The following is a 24,064-nucleotide window of genomic DNA, read 5'->3' on the forward strand; positions in this document are numbered from 1 at the left end:
GCAGGCGCTGCATCCTAGCGGCAGCTAGTGCAGCTCTTCTCTCTCGTCTCTCGTCGTTCTCTCGTCTGCGAACAACGCGTGAATAACGTCCCGTTCCCACTCCTCCAGGTGACCGCGAAGGGTGGGAACGTCGTTGGTGTATAGCGAGTAGAGCTACGGCGAGAGGCAGCTGCCCTGCGGCACCCCCGCACATATGGGCCTAGGGTCTGAGGCGACGTCCTCGACCGAAATATAGAACTGCCGCTCACTTAGAAACGATGCTATCAACCGTGTCAGCCCCGCCGGGGCAGGTGTATCTATCATTTTGCACACGAGCCCACTGTGCCATACACGGTCGAACGCCTTCTCTATATCAAGAAAGACGCCGACGGTGTGACGGGCGTAATTAAGTTCGGATGCCAAATGATGGATAACCCGCGTGAGCTGTAGCGTTGTAGAGTGGCCAGCGCGGAATCTGAACTGCTCGTCCCTTATATTAAGGAACGGGCGCAGTCGTTTCAACGCCAGCCTCTCAAACAGCTTGTCTGTGGTTGACAGCAGAGTTATGGGGCGGTAGCTACCCGGGAGACGGCGGTCTTTCCCCGGTTTCGGGAGGACGATTACCTTCCCTAGTTTCCAGATGGTCGGGAAATGGCTGGTGCGAAGGATGCCGTTGTAGACCCGGGTCAGAGCGACCAGGGCCCCTCGGGACAGCATACCAAGCGCCATGTTAGGGATCCCATCGTGGCCTGGAGCCTTACGCCTGGATAGACGTGAGGCCGCCTTCCTTACCTCTGTGGGAGAGATGAACTCAATCCCTTCGAATGCCGGAGTCGGACCCCTATAATACACACAGTATACTGAAAGTCACTTTAAACGGTTACTTATTAGATACTTCAGATAGATATGTCAGCGAAAAAATTCTAAGTCTATGGGGCTCCTCGGTGTTGTCTTGACTTGACAATACTTGACATTTGTGTCAACTGTCGAAATTTACCATCTGGCATGCTTACATTTTCAATTTTGCCAATCCCGACTTTCCTGGGGAAAGATATATATGCGGTTTTGAGATTATTGCATTAACGTAACAATAGTATCTCTGAAATAAATACTTATATTGCAGTAAGTTGTGGTGAGTTGTTAGTACACTGGTTTTTCGTCTTTATCCGAAGATTGGTAAAGTTTTATATCATAATATCGTAGATTCGTATTCGTTTTGCGTGAAATATTACATTTTTGATGTTGTGACTTCTTGACTGACGTGACTGAAGTTCTTGCAGCAACATGCCAAAGAAATTTGCTGGCGAAAATAGCAAAGCAGTTGCCGCAAGACAACGTAAAGAGAATGCCAAACAAGAAAAGGATCAGAAAGTCAAAAAGTTGATAGAAGACGCGGAGTGGGAGGACAGCGATGATAAGTTGAAAAAGAAGCAGCAAAAAAAGGTAATTGTATTTTACTATAATTTGTACTAACCTACCAATTTTGTAGGTGGTGGAACTGTTCGTTTTGATTCGTAGATTTGACTCTGGCAGCTCCACATCTATATTAAAGGGTGAGATAAAATAGACATTTATCTAAAGCTTTCCAACTGAATCCTCAGGTAGCCAAGCATTGAGCAACGAGTATGCAGTCAACCTCACGATAAGTGGCTATTGCCACCCATAGTGATCTGTAATCAACCCCTCTTAAGATAAGTATCCTATCTGAAGCCAGCAACAAGTGTGCTTCCAGCTTAGTCCTCAGGTAGCGGTAGGTAGCGGTGCATCTGTGGCCGACCTCAGTTAGGAACTTCTAATCCTATCTGGGGTATACAAATAAGTTATACAAATAAGTGTTAATTTAAGGTTTTTGCACTTTAAGGATGAGCAAGAAAAAAAGCGCCTAGAGCAACTCCAGAAGAAGGCGGAGGCTAAAGCTCTGTTGGAGAAGGAAATGGAATCAATCAAGGGCACAGTGAAAGCTCCACCACCTCCAAAAGTGACCCGTGCACAAATTAATATATTAAAGGAGAAAACTATCAAGGCTGAACCTGAGAAACCTGTGGTTAGTGTAAAAATATGCATAATTGTTACTTTGCAAATGTTAAAAATTGTGAATAGATAACTTGTATCTATCTATCTCTTACATACTCCTTTTGATGCTGTACTGATATAATATTTGGTAAAGGTTTGACCAATTGATTATAAAATGGGTGGACTTGTTTTTAGGGGAGGTGAATTTCCAACCATTAATTTAAATCTCTCTTATAATTTAAATAACTATTTTTTTTAATGAAAAGTATTTCTACTTTGTATTTATAGCCTGCAAGAGTAGTGGTAGAGGAGCCCAAGCTTGAAGAGAATCTCAACAGGTTGCAGCTGGACGGTGAAGTGGCTCAGTCAGTGGAGGAGGCTATATCCATACTCGGGTCAGTTACAAAATTTTTATTGAATAACTAGCTGACCCGGCAACTGTTGTGTTGTGCCATATAAATAAAAAAATGTTAAGGGTGAACAACCCTTATCATTTAGGGGTGTGAAAAATAGATAGTAACTGATTCTCAGACCTGCTGAATATGCATATAAAATTTGGTGAAAATCGGTAAAGCCGTTTCAGAGGAGTATGGTAACTAACATTGTGACACAAGAATTTAATATATAAGATACACATTTTCTTTAGTTATTACAGTAGTTATGTAATAAACTTGCTTTTATATACATGTGTTACTTTTGCATTACAAAAAACAAACATTTGATTTGACACTAAGTTTGACTACTTAATTTGAAATATTTATTAAAAAACATTGTGAGGTTAAAATGCATGTAGTCACATATATTAAATACATTCCACTTCTTTTTACAGTGATAAGGCAGATGTTGATAGGCACCCTGAGAAGAGAATTAAGGCTGCCTACACAGCATTTGAAGAAGTGAACCTGCCAAGACTGAAGGCAGAAAACCCTACTCTCAGGCTATCACAACTTAAGCAGCTGTTAAGGAAGGAATGGCTAAAATCTCCCCAGAACCCTGTCAATCAAAGAGCTTAAAGTCTTGTTATGATTTAGTTATTTAGAGCCTTCACCAGATAGTTTTTTCTTTGAGTAAAAATCGTGGTGAACTAAAAAACTAAGCAGAAAAATATCTATATCTGTAATAATAATTTATTTTTAAAATACTTATGAGGATTTGTTAGTAGTACATAAATTGAAAACCATTGTATATACAAAAAATAAAACTACTAATGAAATATTATTCTGGTTCATTGCTGTACTGCAGTGGGATGCCGCTGCGACCCTCTCCAGCTGCTGTTACCTCTGTCTCACCCAGTTTTTGTTCTAGACCTTTCCATGACCTCTCTTGCAGATTTCGTCCTATACTTTCCAGTGCCCAGTTTTCTTTTTCTACCAGCTCCATACCCCCTTCTGAAGTACATTGCACTTTAGTTTCCCTTATGTTCCCAGTGATCAAACTCATGTCAACCATGGAGTTCTTAATATCACTAATATCACAATAATGTGCTTTGCCAGGCAGAAGTTGATCATAATCTGTGACGTGGTTTGTAAAATAAGGTTCCCGGTTAGGGTTTAAGGCTACTTCGAGCTCATAAGGATAAACAATTGGTTTATAGAAGTCTCTGTTGTCATATAAATCATTCTCTGGACATGCTATCATAACGTAGATATCAATCTGAAATATATATGGAAAACTTAACAACGAAAATAGGTAATCACAATATATGCACACAAAGTTCTAAACCAACACAATTATTTTCAATAGTACTTGGTCAAAAGTAGGGTCGGAATATACTGAAAGATGAATTGAATGTTTAATTAGTATCTCATGTTCTATTTATTATTAGTTGGATTCTCATGGATTTGATACACAGCATGTATAAAGGGAACTTTAAAAGGACAACATTAATTTAAAAAGGGAAGGAATCAGCACAAATGACTTACTTCAGGAAAGTTTGCCAGTTTAGCGACATTGGGTTTTCCAACAGAGACAATGTAGCTCTTCTTCCCATTCACTCGACACAGCTGTTTCATTCGGCTGATTATATCCTTTGTCTGATCTCCAGCCAGTTTGCAAATGAGGATACCAATTACGTTTGCATCCTTGCATTTTTCTATCAAGTATCTTCTTCGTTTGAACCAAGCGGTCTCTTCAACACTATCTACCTTGCTTGTTTCTGGGTCCAACAGATACCATTTAGAGGCTGAAATATTTTCAATGTCATTAGGTATTTATATTTAATGTTTGGAAAATTTAAGTTAATTCTATTTAATTTAAGTTAATTTCTAAATAGTGGCTGCAGGAAAATCACATTTTTAGTATTGATAACATTACATGTTTCTCAAAATAAATGTAAAATTAAGCAATATAATACAATATTTACCTTTAATACATTTAGCAAAATTAAGAGATGTTTGACATCGAGACCCAAGGTACACACATATACAGTTTTCCAATGTCTCCATTTCAACATAATCACCCTCACTGTTCCTCAGTTTCCGCCCCAACCTTCTGGTACTGTCTTCTTCCTTCTCCACAAAAGCCATATAACTTCTTGGATATAATTCATACCAGCATTTAGCTAATACATCTATAATAAAATAGATATTTTATTTCGAGCAAGTTATTACAGTTCTAGACTCTTCTCAAGTAGAGTATATTTAAAGCCATGGACTGCTAATAATAATTGTAGCGTAGTCCAGCAGCCTAGCTACAATTAGATATATTCTATACCAAACTTCTAGTCCGCTCTGCACTCAGGACTGGTCATAGAGCCAATGCAGTCGAACACAACCATATACTCTGTAGCAATAGTCTTAGTTGTTGTAACTGGCTTTATCCCGCTAATATCTAGAATTAGTTGTTGCAATTACTCGCTTCTATATTTGAGTAGACTAGAAGTTTGGCGTGGACTCTACAATACTCTACTGAGTGAATAAATAATTGTTAATAAAATAAAAAAGATCACCCTTGCAATGTTCAAATTCTTCATCATAAAACAGGCACAAGTTCACATGTTCATCTGAGTGAAAATTTTCTTGAAAGGCTTTCTTGGTTTTTTCAATATCCAAATGCTTTTTTGGGAGGACAATGTAAACTGGTATGTTGGTCTTGGTAAAGCACGAACGGCCATAGTGTATGATAGCATCACCTTTCACGTGCATAGCTGCCACTTCATCTACACAGCAACTAGAAATTTAAACATAATTATTTACATATGGCTTCAATGACTAACATTGATAAAAAGTACCCTATGTATGTACTCAATTTCATGACGATTAGTTATGTGTAATTAAGAATTGAAAGTGTAAGCAAATAAATAAACTCAAATTCCAATTTGTAATATTAGTTACAATGTCTATTGTGTTCAGTCTTTATCATACAGGTATGGTATAGGTAAAATTGAGGTATGGGGAAAATTACATACTACAGTACAATAATACCTTGTAATTATACAGTCGTGTATATATACAGACCATGTAAACTAGCTAATCGTAAAAGTATTTCTCACATAATGGAATCTGTAAAACTTAAATATTTTACTAATTTGTTAGTCTTACCTAGCATATGATGTGTCACCAAGAATATAAAGGTCTGTGGGCGTCCATTTCTGTAATTGCTCATAAATTCTTACACTGACATTGAGCAAGTCATCAGGAAATTGGAGACACACCTGAAGTCACAATGAAACGTGCCTTTGTTATTTCAATAAAACTTTCCCATCAAAAGTTAACTACATATTTCACACATTATTATTATGTTACTTTGATTATTGAATTTATTATATTTCTATTTCTACTAAAAAATATACCTCGAATACTCTATCTATTGCAAATTACTAGCATGAGCCAATAGGTCTACCTATATTTGCCTCATAACAATTTTTTTTTATAATATAGGAGTAGCAGATGAGCATGCAGTCCACCTGATGGTATGTGGTTACTGCCGCCCATGGACATTTGTAATCAACCCTAGATAGGATTAGATATTCCTACCTGAGGTCGGCTACAGATGCACCGCTACCCCTGAGGACTAAGTTGGAACGCCTCGGAAAAGTCTCCCTTACCACACCCTTCAAAACGGAACACAGCAGCGCCTAACACTGCTGTTATGAGGTAGAAATAGGTGTGGCGGTGCTGCCGCCGGAGTCGAATCACAAAGGGTTCTACCACCTTCAACTATGTGGTCGTAGTCGTAGAACAAAGACGGATTTGACAAAAATGCGAAATTCACATATTGAAGAAACATATTGTCTAAATATTATTACTGCATTACAGAAAAAAATCTATGTATTTTAGTTTTAAATTTAATCAGTCTGTATAACGACGGATTTAAATGCGCTCATAGTAAATGACATTTGTGAATAACTTTAAATGGCTGCCCTGTAAAGTTTGGTATTTGTTAAATCTGACTTTGTTCTACGACTATGACGATGTGATAAACCAGAAAATAGTAGGGACAGTCCATCCATATTGTGGGTATGATCAATCATTATTGTACCACTGCTGTGCACAGCTCTCCACTTGGCATGAAAAGGATACAGTTTATAGAAATACATGCATTTTTAAGAGGACTTTCTGGTAAATATAATTTGTCTCACAAAAATTCCGTTCGCCATTAAAGTGATATTAAATTCGCAATCATTCTAGTCCATTCATGAATTACCTTTGAAAATTTATTATTAACGATCCACCTCAATGTCTCAAGCATGTCAAATTCGTGTATTAGATCTTTATACTCAGTATGATCGTTGGCAATATTTATCTCCCGTTTCATGCATATTGTATCATCAGTTGCAAAATTAGACATACTTGGGCACTATTATAAATTTAAATTCTTTTTAAACCTGAAATAAATATAAAAAGTTAAATAATTTGGTTTTTGACTCAACAAAATAAACAACACTAAGCATTTAAAAGCAAAATGAAATACCATACGATTCTGTTAAAAGCCTTAGACGATGATACACTTCAAGTGTGTAGTTAATACTACGGTTTATGAAAGCCAAAAAATACTTTATTTCTTTTCTGTCCACTCAAAACATATATTTCAGAAAATCTTTTTAAGTTTACAATAAACTTAAAATTTTTGACATATTAGTCAAAATTAAAGAAGTCAAAATTGACATTTTTTTTAATCTGTTTTACGGCTTTGGCTTTTTGCCTTTCAGCCTAACTATATTGTATTAAAATTGACAAAAATTTGAGTCATCGACAACCTCGTAATTGGCTACTTGACACTTTTTGGGAAACTGTTTTAATGAATTCATATACGTATTATATATGCCTTTCATTGATCATTTTTTCGAAAAAAGGGCTATTTATTAATAAAAAACATATTTTTATTACGGTAAACGGAACGTTACGCCAAAACAGGCGATCAAGTGTCATTTCGTAGCGTGACGTCAACACATTGAAAATATAGAAATAAACTTCGACACTACACATACTTCAGGGGAAATCTTGGGAATTATTTAACTTTTATTAGTACAATTGCAAGAATATCAAATTACAAGGCGTGTGCAGTGACGATGTGTTCAAGTACGATCGCTAAATATCCTAACAAAGTTCCTAAACCCAAATCTCATAAATGTTAAAGAACTTGCAGATTCTTATATGTTTAAATCCTCTGTTTGCAAGCAATGACATTTTATACTATCTATGTAAGAGAAGTATTATTGAAAAAAAGGAATAAATTTAGTAACTCTCGAGTGATTCGTCAATTCCAAATCATTGGAACGGGACGTAATCAAAACAAAACAGCAAGTGGAAGTATTCATATATTTAATATATTATATAGATGTCTATGATAAGAATAAAATTATAAGACGTCTCTGAGAATTCTATTTTAAGGGCCCATTCTGTAATTAATAGGACACAATTAAAATATTTCATGACTGTGTTATTATTGATGGTGCATGTGCACTGATTAAGTTACAGGACTGTATTATTAAAAATACATGATTTGCTAATATTACTATTTTATTAACCGATTTCTTTGTTTATTTGGTTTATATGGTTCTATTAGTGAGTACACACAGTAGAACTTTTGTATATATTTATCATATGTTACAGTTACAATAATTACTACAGATCACCTAAGCTAAATTTTTGTGCTGCTTGCGTGTCTGCTTTTCTTCATTACTAAAATTATTTTCCGTAACAAATGGATATATATTTTTATCACTGTCATTTTCAGAATTAAATTGCAATGCAATAATAGGAACTGTATGGTCACTTTTCTTCAAGTAAAGAAGTACTATTTCCCGTGTACTTTACTTTATGTATTTCAGACTGGTGCCCACTTTCGAAACTTTTGGCTCTTCACTTCTTCTAGGCAGGACAGTCATCACATTTTCATTTTCATTGATGTACCTTGTGTTCAGGACAACTTTTACTTTTCATGAAACACAAACTTGCCTTCCTCTTAAACTGCACATAATCTATAACGTCGTCACTATACGATTGTCGGGAAGATCTGTAAATATTAATATAACCAATTAATAACCTTAAATCAGTTCACATAAGAATATAAGTATATTTAAAAAAATCTTAATAATTACTTGAAGACAACCTTTCTTCTGTCTGAAGTCAGTTAAGAAATGTTTTAATTGTCCGATATGATTAAATGTAAATATAAAGAATGTTTTACTTACGTTGTTTATTTGATATTTCCATAGGTTATCTCACGGAAGTTTTTGTATCCATTTTGATTTATTGCACTGCATATATGGATCTTCTTTAAGCAGGTTCACGCTATCAGCTTTAATATATTATGGCTTCATTTCGGTTCACAACATAAATTCAACCAACTCTAACAGCAAACGATTTAATTATTATTTGTCTTGTTTGGTTTCGATGTAGTGACGTCACATGACATTTGAGGCAGCACTGTCGCCGTTTTGGGATTTAAAATCCACAGATAAAAAATCGAAAATTTCTTTTTAAAAATTAAAATACTTAGAACGTATTAAAAAATAAACGAAATACTGCATAATTTATGTTTACTTATAAGCTATCATATCCAACATATTTCATATTTTATTGTTATAACTGTCAAGTACCCAATTCGCGGTGTAAGAGTCATATGAACGTATCTACATTTTGTCAATTTTACAGGACAGCAAAAAAATAGTGTGAAAATTCGCCACCTCAAACTTTACCAAATTATTAAGAGATAATATACAGTAGTTGAAATAAAAATATTGAATATAGCGTTACGTCGTTTTGCCATTTCATAAAAGACTACATTGTGGACCGTTTTGTGAAAAAGAAACCAGCGGGCCAGCGGAATTTTAGTTCCGATACGAACCACAGGGGCACTGTATGAGCGAATTGGTAAATGTTGAACGTTTTCGAGCAAACGTAAAAACTCATTATAAGGGTACAGAGCACACACGACTCGTCCACACTGGCGCTCCGCGCACGCTGTGCGCCCCTTTGTGTTCGGTGACAAAACCGACAAATGGCGGATCCCGGCGCGTATGAGTTGAAATGCTCTGTTCGTGCGCGTAAGGCACCTACACTATGGGAATTCTGTTACATTGCATGACACATTGCGACAATATGGACGGCAAATTCATTCACTGCGTGTTACAATGCATATTACGTTACAGCAGTCTGTACCCACTTAGCGTAGCCCATAGAAGAGAAACTTCTTTTTTCTGTTCCATGGCGTAGCCCATACTTATCTATGGCGTAGCCCTATTATTTTGTTTACAGTGTAGGTTTTTTTTTTATAATATAGGAGTGGCAGACGAGCATGCAGTACATCTGATGGTAAGTGGCTACTGCCGTACATGGACATCTGTAATCAACCCCAGATAGGATTAGATATTCTTACCTGAGGTCGCCACAGATGCGCCGCTACCCCTGAGGACTAAGCTGGAACGCCTCGGAAAAGTCTGTCTCCCTTACCACACCCTTCAAACCGGAACACAGTAGCGCCTAACACTGCTGTTATTAGGTAGAAATAGGTGTGGCGGTGGTGCCGCCGGAGTCGAACCACAAAGGGTTCTACCACCTTCCGTAGTAGTAGTTTAGGATAATACCAGTGCTAATCTGGCGGACTATTTTTGAATTTTAACTAGAGTAAAACAGTATTTTTATACACTTTATTGTACAATACGAGTATCATAATAAACATTACTAGTTAACGGTTTCCTACATTTACAATAACATTCATCTCTGGCTACTGTGGAATTAGAGGGTATCTTTAATTGCGGTTTGAGTGGTCGCGACGCAGCTGCTAGAAGTCGATCTGCACTTAGTACTGGTTTTTGGTGTGTTAGTCGACGTTCTCGCTCCACACGTAATCGTTCTACTCGCTGTGCGTACGCGACGCTCTGCTGCAAGCCTGCCAGGCTGTCCGTACGGGCCGGAAACCTTTCCAAGCTATTGGATACCTCGCCTACTTCAGCTGTATCGGTATCTACAATTTCATGGTGGTCTAGTATCATTCCTATATTCATTTTTATGTTTGTTGTACCGTCCCTAAATATTAAATAAATATTGGCTTGATCCAATACTTTAAGTGAAAAATTCTGATTTATTTTCATTGCTTTCATTCTTATTTGGAATGGTTTAAATTTTTGCGACAGTTTTTTACTTTTTTCCTTGATAAAATTGTCAAATTCAATAGCCAGCATCTCTTCATTGTCAGGCCTTACTTTATCATCTGCTGGTCCACCTAGTTTAAGGATATCGGGATCTTTATGTGACATTTGTGTGTCTATCATGACTTGCTGCAATACTGGTGGATCATTTAAAGTGTGCCACTTCCAGTGTGATGCCGGACCAATATTACGGTCTAAGACGACACCTTCAGTTTGGTTATACTTTAACCTACAAGTTCAAAAAAGTAGTATGTAATCTTAAAAAATAGTGATTAACAACAGGTCGAAATGGCTTCTTAACGCAAAGAAATAAAGGGGCACCACACATTACAAAACTTTAAAATCGTATTTTGTAGAAGTGTGGCAAATCGGATAATATAAATTTATTTTAAGAGGAGAGAAATGTTACCTAATTTTTCCAGCGTGATCAAACACAACACCATTTCCAAGGTAGTCAAATGTTGCGAGGATAGAAATAGGCTGGTACCGGCCGCGCTCGTCGGGTTCTCCGCTACCGTAGATAACGAATCTTTGTTGAGCGTGCGTCTCTATTCATAAATGGAAAAATAATATAATAAAATTTCAATATTATTAATCATGACGAATACGTTATCGAGTCATGCCTTATTTACCTTCAGCGTCGTAGTAATCGAGAGCTATTCGGCCGTTTCTGTAAAACCAGCGACCTCGGCCGTTATCATCGAACTCTGCCAACTTTTCTCCCGTGTCATACAGCATAAGCCTTTTATTTTTATTGCGATTAAACCAGTCGAATTCGGGATGCGCAGGACGCATTTTATACACATTCATCTGATTTTGAAGAATATTTATTAATTTGACTAATATACTTTTATTGTAATAATATATGAGTAAGTAATTATATAAATGCGAAAATAAATAATATTCAATTAGAATAATACAACGATGTTCAAATTATGTAGTTACCTTCCTAACAATTTTTTCTGTGGGCAGCATGGTCCAACCTTTATCGATAAATGAGCGATCGGATAAAGCGTAATGTATAATCCCTTTCGGGCGCTCTTGTTCGGCCTATACAGAATAAATAATATTTATTATCGACGTATCAGTATTTGCAATAAATTTACGTCTCCAAATGCCGAAGCTAACGACTCTATTATAGGGGAAACTTATGATCTGTACGATTTGTCCAAATACCTGACCAAGCGATAACTTGTCAAAGTTCGAACCGTGGCCGGCAAGAATGGATTGAGAGTCAACTTGAGACTCGTTATGTTATACTAAAGAGAGTATTTGGTTTTCGATAAAAGGACGGCTAAAACATTTTAAAGGTTACTTACTAAATCAGCCTTTTTGGTTTTAGACTTGTCTGCAAAAATTTTGTATTAAAGTATAAAACTAAAAAATAAATTTGTAACAAACTAATATAAATTGTGATTACTTCCAGCCACAATTTATTTGACGTATAATTCAAACCAACGTCAAATTATTAAAAAAAGAAAAATAAACTAGGTTTTAGTACCTGCCTAACCTATCGTAACAAATCGTCGTTCCATACGAATTAATTCTGTACATTAAAAATTAAAATTAAATACAAATAAACTAACTTCATTTCGTTTTGTGGCTGAAATTGGTCTAACTCTTAATGGGAATTATTATTTATCGTTAATTTTTTTTTTTTTTTTTTTTTATAATATAGGAGTAGCAGACGAGCATGCAGTCCACCTGATGGTAAGTGGCTACTGCCGCCCATGGACATTTGTAATCAACCCCAGATAGGATTAGATATTCCTACCTGAGGTCGGCCACAGATGCGCCGCTACCCCTGAGGACTAAGCTGGAACGCCTCGGAAAAGTCTGTCTCCCTTACCACACCCTTCAAACCGGAACACAGCAGCGCCTAACACTGCTGTTATTAGGTAGAAATAGGTGTGGCGGTGGTGCCGCCGGAGTCGAACCGCAAAGGGTTCTACCACCTTTAAAATTACTTACATATCTATGCGATAATTCTGGCTTATGACCCTTCGTCTCTTCAGTCATTTCATTTTGTTGTTTTGGTTCCATATCTTCCGTAAATAATGTCTTGTATAAAACTGGCAATAATTCTTCTGCTGCAGGTTTATCACTTAAATGATGCCTAGATTTTACAATTTTATTGCCTACAATAAGGTCAGTCACTTCATCTGGTTTATTTTTATTATTCAATATATTTTCCACATCAAGTTCCAATTCAGAATCAACGCACAAAACACAGTTGAGTAGAGTTTTACCCTTGTGCACTTTGTGTTTATTGACAATTAATGGAGTAATATTTATTTCAGATAAACGTTTCGGCCTCAATCTGTCCCTCTGTTTAAGTTTAACTAATTGTAAAATTAGATCGTCATTGGACGGCTTTTGTGATTTAATGCTTTTAATGTGCAAGTCTTTGGTCGTTGGTTCTTCCTTAGTATTATGTTTTAATTTAAGTTCCTCTTCTTCCTTTGCCTTTCTTTCTGCTTCCATTCTAAGTTTTGTATTTTCTTCTTCGTGCTGCTTTTTGATTTTAATTGCTTCAGCTTTTAGTTTCGCTTGTTCCTCGATCATTTTTTTTAAGTTCTCGGTAGCATTATTGTCTACCTTTTGTGGTTTTTCGTCTTTATTCTTGATTTTTTCGCCCTTGGGTTTATTCTGTTCCTCCTTTAATCTCTGCTGAAATTGTTTCTCTTTTTCTTTTCTTTCTTTTTCTTTCTGCGAATCTTCTTTTTTTTCTTTTTGCTTTTTATCCATGTCCCTTATTTTCTCTTCTTTTTTTTGAGCTGCTTTTTCTTTCGTACTCTCCTTCTTATCCATGTCCCTTATTTTGTCATCTTTTTTCTGATCTGCTTTTTCTTTTGTACTCTCGATAACCTTTTGGGGCTTCTTATTACTTTTGATTTCCTTATCTTCCGGTTTCGCCTTTTTAGGCGATGGCTTTTGTAAATCCTCGACATCTTTTTTCTCACTTTTAATCGATGATTGTTTTTGCTTTTTACTGCTCGTTACTTCACTTCTTTTTGCTAACTGTCTATTTATTTCATCGTTTATCAACTGCGCTCGTAGACGCAACTTATCCTTGGTGTCTTCAATCAATTCAGCGGAAGTTTTAACTTTTCTTAAAGGTGTAATATGTTCATTCCCCTTAGGAAAAACATAACTAAAATTTCTTTTTATATCTTCAAGATCTTCAAATCCAGCAGGAGAAAAAAATATCTTTTCGTCTGAGTAATATTTCTTTAGTGTTCGAGGAGATCCGCGGTGTTTAATTATGGTTTTGCGCTCAAACTCTTCATCTCTATAGCGTTTTTGTCTCAAACGGTCGAACGAATCTTGTCCTAGATCTTCCTTAATTATATCAATGTCTTTGTCTAATGATGTGTCATAAGTCATTAATGACGATGATGCATGTCTTTTAATTTTTATAAAAGAACCACTTTCAAGCAAACCAGATTTGAATGTAGTTCTTTTAGAATCCAAAAACTTTAAAGCGCCTTCTGATTTAGTTGCAACCTTGTCTACTGTCCTGGCCGATTCTGTTATCTTTGCCCCCACTTCGAGCATCGGTTCTACTTCTAATGTGCGTGTACTGCTTATAGTGTCTTTATATAACTTATTTAAATATAACTCAGAATAAGCATGACATTTTAATCTTTTTATTTTATCAGATACTACATTTTTCGACAATAATTTGTGGATTTTTGATAACCATGTTTTAATTTCTTCTTTTCGTTCACTTTGCTTATCTCTTTCTATTAAAAATTTTTTCACTACCTCATGGCATTCACAACAGTATTTAATAGTTTTTTTTTTCGTTTGACAATGATCACAAACGCTTATTACATCCTTTTTGTCAATACTGGGAATATTTTTCAAATATTTCTGCGCACGCTGAACTAGTTCTCTGCATCTTGGACAACTAACATTATCATCTAAAAAGAAAGAAAATATAAGAGAAATGGTCCAGCAGTCTGTAGTGGTCGACGATAAAAAGAAGGTCGATTAATCTCTGAATTTTTCCTCACCCTATAAGCTAAGGACGTCCTCCCAAGTCAATTATAGTTACTTCGAAATTTGCCTATAAAAATAAAGATCCTAATGTTTTAAGATTTCTTCCGCTGATCATATCCCTTGATAGGAGTTATGTGAAAAATAAAAGTGGAAATACTGTATACTTATGTATATGCTACTAATTACCTATATCAATTATACCACAATAATCTCCTTTAACTTGAATATCTTTTGTGTTATGTATAATAAACACATCATCTGTAATATTTGTTGTACTCTCCAAAATTCCAGTTCTTTTATCAATCTGTAAATAATATTAATATCTTATTGCATCGTATATCATTCGATACACATAAAGACAAGTTAATGTAAGTTAGTTTCATCAGCCATGTATTACTGACTTACCACCCTTACTAATGAATGATGCAAAGCTATGGCATTAGGAATAATTAGGTCTAAAGCAACATAATTATATTCTCACTAAACAGTCATAAATAATATCAATAAGGCTTTTGGCGATGTCCAATTAATTGACTATCTCGTAATTTAATATTGTAGAAAACATTCATGCTACACGATCATAAACCAATCATGAGAAACTTTTAACAAAGTTGGAAACCATTAAAAATAAATTGTAAGTATCAAATATACCTCATCTATGCGTTTCGTATGACGATATATGACTAGACCTGCATCCTTCAAGTCCAAAATTTTCTGAAAGTCCAAGCCAGCTTTGCAAGCCTTGCAACATTGACATTTCTCTCTATAAAATGCAGGATACAAAGCGTTACTAAAGCTATAGAATAAATATTCGCAATGATTGGTTTGCAATGAACTATTGACACAATGCCGCTTTTCATTAATTATAGTACATAATTAAAGCAATTATTTATGTAGAAACTAATTAAACATCTAGGCAAGCATGGGCGTAGTTATAGTTTTATTGAGGTGGGTATCCAAAGTGAGGATTCGCGCTACTCGACAAAAAAAATTAAAGGTATTCGTGTACCAATAATCGTGTGACATATTAGTGAATAGTGTGAATAAATAATCTCTGAAATTTATCAGCGATAACCTATTTCATTTTTTGTTATTTTCTTGATTATGCCAATTGTCCCGACTTCCTAAATACGCCTATGTAAGCAAGTGTTATTTCTAATAAGGGTAGGTACTAGATAGCAGAAAGAAATAATTAATACGTTAAAATAATGAAATCAAGTAGTCATTCTTTAACGGTTATTACCGGTAAAGTACGGAATATGAAATTTATAGTGTAATATTAGTACGGAATTTTATTTACTAAGTACATACTTGCAACTGACTTCCATAACTTTGTCCATTAACCATAAGCTAACGATATGAATAAACTACGTTAATACTACGCAAAATATAATCTTATGAGTATATCAAAATAACAAATAGGGTATGGTATGTACAATACAAAACGCCGCGTAGTCAGTGACGATTTGTCAGATAAACTGACATAAAGTACACCAAAAATATATACAAAAGATTAAGCTTGTAGATCCGTTTGTGCCAGTTACATTACATGCATTAGATCCACAGACCTTATATAGTTACAAATATAGGTTTGTGATTAGATCGGTCAGACAGTACATTTAGCGCCCCAGTAAAAAAAAAACTGGGCACTAAATGTTGTCGTCGTCGTGAACCCATTACAGTTCCATTCCTGGGCATGTAGTCTTCTCTCAGTGTGAGGGAATTGGCTATAGTTCACATACCTTTGACTTTTTAAAAATAACTCTTAGGTGTGTAGATTTTGTCCCTGTAGGCCCGAGAATAGAATAGGGCTACGGTATCCCCTGCCTATCGTGAGAGGCGATTAAAGGGGGGCTTCCGGGGTTGCGGGCGGTAAGAGTGGGAGCTCGAACCGTCCAGCAAGCAACCCCGGGATGGACAACAAGCCACGGCCATCGGGGGGGTTTTATTGCGGTAAAAATCCCACATAACCCGGCGTCGCACCCACGTCGTCGGTGCCTTTTGAAGGGTTCCCCCTCATAAACAAAAAAAATACGTGTGGCACTCGGAGACTGCCGCGGTAAAGCTATTACATAGCATTTTTTATGCTATGAAAACGCTCAGAAGGAATTTCAGAAATACAATACATTCTTCCATAATCATCAACATTTACATTAATACATCTTTATCCACTATTTTATCATATCTCCATTATATAAGACATTGCAAATATCAGCTATAAAATATACTTCACGCAATTTTAAGATTTCCGCACGGATTTAAAAAAAATGTGTATTACTGCCATCTGTATTCAAGTTGACGAATCAAGGTTATCAAATAAAATAATAAGGAATGTAAAATAATACTTTATTCAATTATATCCATATTTTTATATTGACAGTCAACAACTCGGTTGCCTGGAGACTTGATATCCAACAAAGGTGTTATTAATTTTCGTTACGGAATTTCTCGATTCGGTCGCCGCGCTCAAAGCCCGCGATAAAAGCTATGCAATAGCTTAAAAGGTGTGTAGATAGAAAGTTATAATTAATTTCTAATCCTTACTTAATATTATAAATCCGAAAGTAACTCTGTCTGTCTGTCTGGTTGTCGTTTCTTCACGCCTAAACCACTGAACCGATTTTAATGAAATTTTGTACAAAGATAGTCTGAGACCCGAGAAAGGACATAGGATAGTTTTTATCCCGGAAATCCCACGGGAACTAGGGATGGTGATCTAAGATCGGATAATCGATCTTTTGGACCAAAAAGAAACGATTATTTTAATCGATATTAGTAACGATTGAATCGTAAACTATGCATGTGATCAAGTGATGATCTTTAGCAAAGTTGTTGTCAAAGAGTAAAATAATATATGAGAAAAGAGTACCCTCTTGCGGGATATTTATGCATCTCATTTAAAAGCGCCATCTGTATTTCGTTGCGCGCAATAAAATCGTTGTTCTATACGTACCTATATACAGGGTGAATCTCCATAAAGTGCACATATTGAAACTGGTAATATTAAACCGCATTTTGTCGACAAAAAAAATAAAAAAAATAATAAAAAATTTTTTTTTTTGGGTTTTACGACCTTTTGAAGTTTTTTTTTTGGAATTGTGCACCTAAAGTAAATAAATCGCTATAACTTTTGAACTAAAAGAGTTATCATGTCCAAACAAAAATTACAATGAATGCCAATTATAGGCCGTACTGATCCATGAAAGAAAAAAAACAAAAAAGTTTATCTTCCCAGAAAAAAATAGTCAGATTAGTGTGAAGAAAGCAATTTTTTTAGGTTAAATTTGAGTAATCGTGAATTTCCTCAAAATAATCTAGGCTTTTTATTTTATTTTTATTATTTAATGTAATTCTACGTCGTATTAGCTTTCAAACACTAAAAAAAACATGCCTCTAACTTAAGTATAAAGTTTCCTACGAGCGCTTAAACAAAGGCAGTTTTCAAGGGTGTTGGTAATAAATAACATTTTTAATTATTTTTTTTTTTTTTATAACGAAAATAATTTTTATTTTTGACATTTACACACTTAAATGTTTTAACTAAAATAAATTAAAGTAATATAAAAAAATAATGAAATAATATAACTTTATTTTAAATTAAATATAAAAAGCTACATCTAAATCATGAAGTTATAGGTAAATATGGAGGCCAGACTTAGAACAAAATCTTGAGGCAAATACCTACGTATCTCCATCCCGCTTTCTGTGGGCCGACCTCTCTTTCTAGTGTGGACTATAGTATTGCTATCTTCTTCTTTAAATCTCCTAGAAAATTCTTAGAATTAGTAACCACACTAGCCTAACCAGAAGTTAAACACTGTCAAATAATAATTTACCTTTAAATAAATACTTGAACTATGATTAGTTCAATTGAAAATCCCAAAATCGTAGGTCACGTATGCATATCTGGGTTGGCAATTCAACGAATTATAATCCCATTTCTTAAGGATTCGGTAATGTGGCAACATTGGCCCTATGTGCCAAAATAAATAAAGGTTACCCTACTTAGACAGAGAGGGTCTGCCCACAGAGAGCGAGATGGTGATACATAGGTTTTGCTTCAAGTAGGTATTCGAAGTGTGTTCTCCATATTTACCTATAACTTCATGATCTAAATTGCTGTCCCTGGGATGAGTTCCCAGAATGCTGGCAACATTCCCTCGTTGGATAGCGAGGCTAATTCGCTGTCCGAGGTATGTGCCAGCTCTCTGGTCATTCGTTGACTCTATCAACCGTTTGGACAGATGCTTAAAAAATAATCTAGCATTGGAACCCCACGGCCCAAATGTTTCAACACCAAATGGCAGAAATATGTAGTCTTTAATAAGATCTGCATATTTCTGCAACTTGCGAATTTCAACGTCGGTTGCCACGACACCGGCTGCCCTGGAAGATATGTGAATATGAGAAGGTGCCAGTGTGTCCACGCAAGTAGCGTCCCACACAAGACACCTTCCATTCTTCCAGGGAATAAGGGTTAAACCATCAGGCTTCTTGCCATCGCTACGTACTAAACCATTCGGCTCTAATTGAGCCGGTAGGTTAGCAGTGACAAGAGCCCTCCGGATAACGTCATTTAAAGCCGCGTGGCGTGATAGACGACCGGCGCTGCGTTGACAAGACAGGCCGTGGAGGCCCAAACGGTCGACTTGAGCTCCACAAGGGCAACAATGTGGATGATTTAAAAAAGTACCTAGTCGAAGGCCCACTGCTGTAGAAAAAGAAATATTGTCCAAAAGCGTTCCTAAATTAGCAGAGGGAAGTTCTTGCAACCAATATCCCGATTCTCGAACAGAAACTGCAAGGAGACGAGCTCGCTCGACTGGATTTTGACTTTTATTTAAAAGCTCAGAATGAACGTGTTCACAGAGTGGCTCGTCCCATTGCCTTTGAGAACTTAAGGATTCCGGAAGTGATTCGCCAGAGCAAACTGCTAACCAAGATTCCTTGGCCTCTGCACAGTAAGATATTTCCGAAAGACCTAAAGAGGAAAGAGTTAGTTTCTGAAATAATAATTTTGTACTGTGTGCAGAAGACAAAAAAGCTGGCAATGCAATAGAAGAAATTTTCCTAATACCAAGACCCCCATACCGAATTGGCAAAGAAGCTTGGCACCAGGAATTTTCATTTAAAGAGCAATTTAGAATTTTAACTAAACAATCCTGAATTAAGGAATCTATTAAAAATAGGTGAGACGTATGTTTCCAAATTGGGGAACATCTCAAAAAATATGTGAATTTTGGAACAAATAAGCAAAACCGGATAATATGATAAGCCACATGTGAATTAATTTTGCTAAGTCGTGAAGAAATATTTTCAAAACTGGAAATTTGTTCATCAAGAAAAAACGGTATAGACTCTTCTAATACAGGTGAACCCAAAAGGCGTAGAGACTCTTTATTTAAAAGTTGAATATTTGGAGCCAAAGTTCTAAATTTGTCAATAATATTTTGTTTTTCCAAATCGAGAAAAGAGTCTGGTATATAAAGCTAACATTTAGAAAAATTTAAATCTAAACCTAAATTTTGAAAATTTTGAATTAGAAATTTTAAATCGTCAACATTTTTAATACAAACTAGTGGTTTTTTTTTATTATTAAAGATTTATTTTATTACTGTTTTATTACTTTAATATCGTCAAAAATAAGAAACTACCATGAATTTATCATTGAAACATATTTTTGATAGTTTCCTTTGTTTAAATTATGGACATCTAATTATGAGTCGGACTATACCAGTTTTATTAGGGCGCACGTGCGTCGCGTCATGAGTATCTTTTTTGAAACGTTCCTAGCAAACTTTATACTTGAGTTAGAGGCGTGGTTTTTTTACTGTTTGAAAGCTAATACGACGTAGAATTGCGTTAAATAATAATAAAAAAATAAAATGCCTAGATTATTTAGAGGAAATTGATGATTACTGAAAATTTTACCTAAAAAAAGTGCTTTTTTGCACTAATCTGACATTTTTTTCCTGGGAAGATGATTTTTTTTGTTTTTTTTTTCATGGATCAGTACGGCCTGTCATTGGCAATCATTGTTATTTTTGTTTGAACCTGATAACCCTCTTAGTTTAAAAGTTATAGCTATTTATTTACTTCGGGTGCACAATTCCCAAAAAAAAAATTCAAAAGGTCGTAAAACCCAAAAAAAACTTTTTTTAATTTTTTTTATATTTTTTTTTGTCGACAAAATGCGGTTTAATTTTACCTGTTTCAATATGTGCACTTTATGGAGATTCACCCTGTATGTGTATTTGCCATATTATGCTATAGATGTGTACATATATGTTAGTATTATTAGAATACTTATTTTACTTGTACTTAAGTATTAAAAATATTAAAGGGGTTGTAAAAATAAAAGTCAAAGTTGATAAATAGCTCATTTTATTTTTATTTTATTCATTTTATTTATATTTTTATTGTTTTTGTGTTTGTCATAATAACTTTGCGCTACAATTTTGGTTTCGTCGTTACCATTGTATTTTATCTTTCCTGACAATATTCTATTGACTGACCTACACCAGCAAAATAACACGAATAACACTAAACTAAAAGGCGTCCTTTTCGCACAAAATAACACGTAAACAGCGTCTTTTCGCACAAAACAACGTCCTATCGTAAAGCACTAAACTGAAATTTTCGCACAAAACGTCCTTTCGTAAAATACAGGAAACACTACCTAGAAGACTCAACAGCAAGGCGAAGGAACATGTAGCTCAACTTAACGCACTTACTGGAGATATTCAGGCAGTGAAACATGCATTAAAGTCACAAATTATAGCAAACAACAAATACGCGCGCACACGCATTTGCATCCACCATATTTGTGATTGGAATTTGGAATATGTCAAAACCGTAAAAATTACATTACTGTACTTGCCCGTACGCAAAATTGACCATTTAACTTGTAATCGTATAATTTTTAATAAAAATTAAGGACATATCTAAATAACATGTTTATTGCAATAGCTGTAAATACATTTTTTAAGTATTATTTGGTACAATTTATTTATTTTTAGACTTAAATTATACATTTGTAACAAATTTTCTATTAAGCGACATCTGTCGTGATATTTATTAAACATAACATAGAAATGTAACGCGATAAAATATAGATGGCGTACTTCGAAATGAAATCGTCACAATGTATGGAAGTGTACCCCCCCTGGTTGTTGTCCACGAAGGTTCCAGAGTTGGTACGACCAATTTTCGCCAGATAGTGCCACTGTCGTTCCAATGAAGGTTCGAATTTTCAGTTTTATGTATGTTAGTATGTCATATTATTTTCTTTTAAACGCGGGCGAAGCCGCGGGCAAAAACTAGTATGTATATAACATGAAAATTAGTCTGGGTTGAACTTCAGACGTCGCGATTGATGGTCAGAGCTTTGACCACTAAGCTATGCATCTTGGGTTTATTGTTTGTACGATTACGAGTATCTTTATCAATATTAAAGTATCGATACCGGAATATTGCGTGATCTTAGTGGATATTAGAATTACGCAATTTTCCTAGAAAGTCAAAATAATTCCGATTTATTTAGATAAAATCGTTAAAAGTTCGAGTTTTTGAAAACAATGTCACTTTTGCGGAATTTCGTCTCGTGAGTTATGGAGCGGCTGTTTTCGCATAATTTAAAATTACTCAGGTTCTGAACACTTTATTCTCATAAAAGTAGAACAAGAATAACATAGATATAATGAAAATTTGTACTTTCAACTCTTTAACCCTGATGATGTAAAACTATAAGTATTTGCTGTAAGTTTATAAAGTATTATTATGAGAGTTTTTTGTTCTTCAAATGCAGACAAAGGTAATAAAGAATTTCTAACAATTATTTAAATTTTAATTCATAACAATATTTAAATAAATAAAAACAACCTTTTCATTAAAATGCCTTATTTAACAATAATTCTACAGGTTACATACAATACAATAATGTAACAAGACTCCTTTATAACTGATTGTATATGTTAAGTTTTTCTTTCACAGGTACATTTTGCATCTGCTGCACTATTATGTTGCTGTAAACTGTATGGAGAAATATGTAATATTAAAAAAATATCTGGTAAAAAAAAGATGTTTTATTTCTCTTTGATATATAATGTTTATTATAAAAAAAAAAAAACAAAAGTTGAAGTAGATTAGCGTTCCAGCATACTACAGCATAAAAAGTAGGTATCTTTACAACACAGATATAGTTTTGTAAAAGGGAAATCACATAACAATTCTTTTAAGCCTTTATAAATATTTATGAATAGTTTTTAGGCAATTAAAAAGTAGTCCCTATATTTTTAATAAATGATGAGACAGCCATCACAAGCCACAATCATAGTCTTATTGTATTATACCTACTGCTGCATGGCCATTTGAGTAGCACTGATTAGTGTTTTATTGACCATGTATGTCTTACTGTGGTGTATATTCAAACTTAAACTCAAATTGAGTTGCAATTATTTACAATATAAGCATTTTATTAATACCCCTCATCACTTATGGAAATTGTATAACTTGGGTAGGCCTCCTTCACTAGCTTGGCAGTGATCTCGTGGTCTGCTTTGCCATAACCCTGGGAGTAGCCATAGATGTGAATCTTCTTATTGTCTGGGTCATGAGATATTCTTCCACCACCAAATGGCTCAAGGTCTAGGGGGTGAAGTTTTGCTTGAACCTTAAAATACATAAAATAAATCATTGTACTATTAATCAAATATTAAGCAGTTACATCTGCAGAGGGTAACATGTGTATGTAGGTCTCATTTTTAGCATGCCCTGCTGAACAGTGGGCTTAATGGATTTAAACATTAGATGTAATGTGGGACTGCATTACTTCCATTTTCAGTTTATTATATTTAAGCAGTTGCTCTATTCATTCTTTATTTCTTTAACAAGTTGAATGGAGAGTTGATACCCTTACCTCATCGAAAATATCAGAGTGATAGTTACATCGCTGATAGCCTCTGACAATTATTTTCAAGGGTTCAGATGTGGCTTGATCCTTTTCATACACTTTCATCAAGATATACTTAAATACTCCTGACGGATCGATGTCCACTGTTGGTAAATCTCCAATACTCGTCGCCATCCTTCTATTATTTAAAGTCAGTTGCGGAGCTGGAACTACAACGAGAGATCAAGTTGGCAGAGGTCCCGGCTTCCGGTATATTTAGAGGTTAAATCGAGAACAATATAAAAGGCAATACAGTCAATTTTATATTATAATACCTGTACAGCTACGACCAAGATTGCGAAATAGATTAGAATAACTTCTCGTTATATGTAAACCTATATTCATTCGTGTGCTTTTTATTTGTTTTTCAATATGAGATAAAAATTCAGTCTTTTCTTGACCTCAATTTGATTTGTCTATCAAAATTCAAGTGCCAAAGCCAAATTAGACTTTGACAGTGACAACTGCAAGTAACAGATTAGTAACATTAGTTAAAATTTATAATAACCATAAAATTTCAGGTA

The 24,064-nt window shown here is 35.0% G+C and overlaps 4 protein-coding genes across 6 annotated transcripts; 1 reads left to right on the forward strand and 3 right to left on the reverse strand.

The window, feature by feature from the left end:
• The first annotated feature begins 844 nt into the window (after positions 1–844).
• LOC140755973 (coiled-coil domain-containing protein 124) lies at positions 845–3,210 on the forward strand. Of its 2 annotated transcripts, none has more exons than XM_073091353.1 (5): positions 845–1,111; positions 1,251–1,422; positions 1,841–2,023; positions 2,281–2,387; positions 2,822–3,210. In XM_073091353.1, the coding sequence occupies exons 2-5, from the start codon at positions 1,264–1,266 to the stop codon at positions 3,003–3,005; spliced, it is 633 nt and encodes a 210-aa protein (XP_072947454.1). In that variant the 5' UTR covers positions 845–1,111; positions 1,251–1,263; the 3' UTR covers positions 3,006–3,210. The 2 variants fall into 2 exon arrangements, with proteins under 2 accessions (XP_072947454.1, XP_072947446.1); XM_073091345.1 differs by having other exon boundaries at positions 848–1,111; positions 1,260–1,422.
• Positions 3,106–7,072, reverse strand: Dph2 (Diphthamide biosynthesis 2). Of its 2 annotated transcripts, none has more exons than XM_073091323.1 (7): positions 6,909–7,072; positions 6,637–6,817; positions 5,532–5,644; positions 4,940–5,160; positions 4,355–4,561; positions 3,915–4,174; positions 3,106–3,645 (listed from the first exon to the last, which is right to left on the reverse strand). In XM_073091323.1, the coding sequence occupies exons 2-7, from the start codon at positions 6,778–6,780 to the stop codon at positions 3,208–3,210; spliced, it is 1,383 nt and encodes a 460-aa protein (XP_072947424.1). In that variant the 5' UTR covers positions 6,781–6,817; positions 6,909–7,072; the 3' UTR covers positions 3,106–3,207. The 2 variants fall into 2 exon arrangements, with proteins under 2 accessions (XP_072947424.1, XP_072947417.1); XM_073091316.1 differs by having other exon boundaries at positions 6,904–7,071.
• Positions 7,073–10,072: 3,000 nt separating this feature from the next.
• LOC140748484 (uncharacterized) lies at positions 10,073–16,053 on the reverse strand. The gene is made up of 9 exons (XM_073081300.1): positions 15,902–16,053; positions 15,242–15,353; positions 14,777–14,894; positions 12,553–14,511; positions 11,905–11,942; positions 11,531–11,635; positions 11,218–11,395; positions 10,995–11,133; positions 10,073–10,814 (listed from the first exon to the last, which is right to left on the reverse strand). Exons 1-9 carry the CDS (start codon positions 15,928–15,930, stop codon positions 10,085–10,087), a joined length of 3,408 nt encoding a protein of 1,135 aa, XP_072937401.1. The 5' UTR covers positions 15,931–16,053; the 3' UTR covers positions 10,073–10,084.
• Positions 16,054–22,870: 6,817 nt separating this feature from the next.
• LOC140755988 (14 kDa phosphohistidine phosphatase) lies at positions 22,871–23,985 on the reverse strand. Its single transcript, XM_073091363.1, has 3 exons — positions 23,816–23,985; positions 23,508–23,710; positions 22,871–23,261 (listed from the first exon to the last, which is right to left on the reverse strand). Exons 1-3 carry the CDS (start codon positions 23,883–23,885, stop codon positions 23,067–23,069), a joined length of 468 nt encoding a protein of 155 aa, XP_072947464.1. The 5' UTR covers positions 23,886–23,985; the 3' UTR covers positions 22,871–23,066.
• Positions 23,986–24,064: the final 79 nt, after the last annotated feature.

The sequence above is a fragment of the Epargyreus clarus genome, unplaced genomic scaffold, assembly GCF_041222505.1.
Source record: "Epargyreus clarus isolate Ecla_fem2 unplaced genomic scaffold, WU_Ecla_fem_2.2 ptg000003l, whole genome shotgun sequence".
In the NCBI taxonomy this organism is placed as follows: Eukaryota; Metazoa; Arthropoda; class Insecta; order Lepidoptera; family Hesperiidae; genus Epargyreus; species Epargyreus clarus.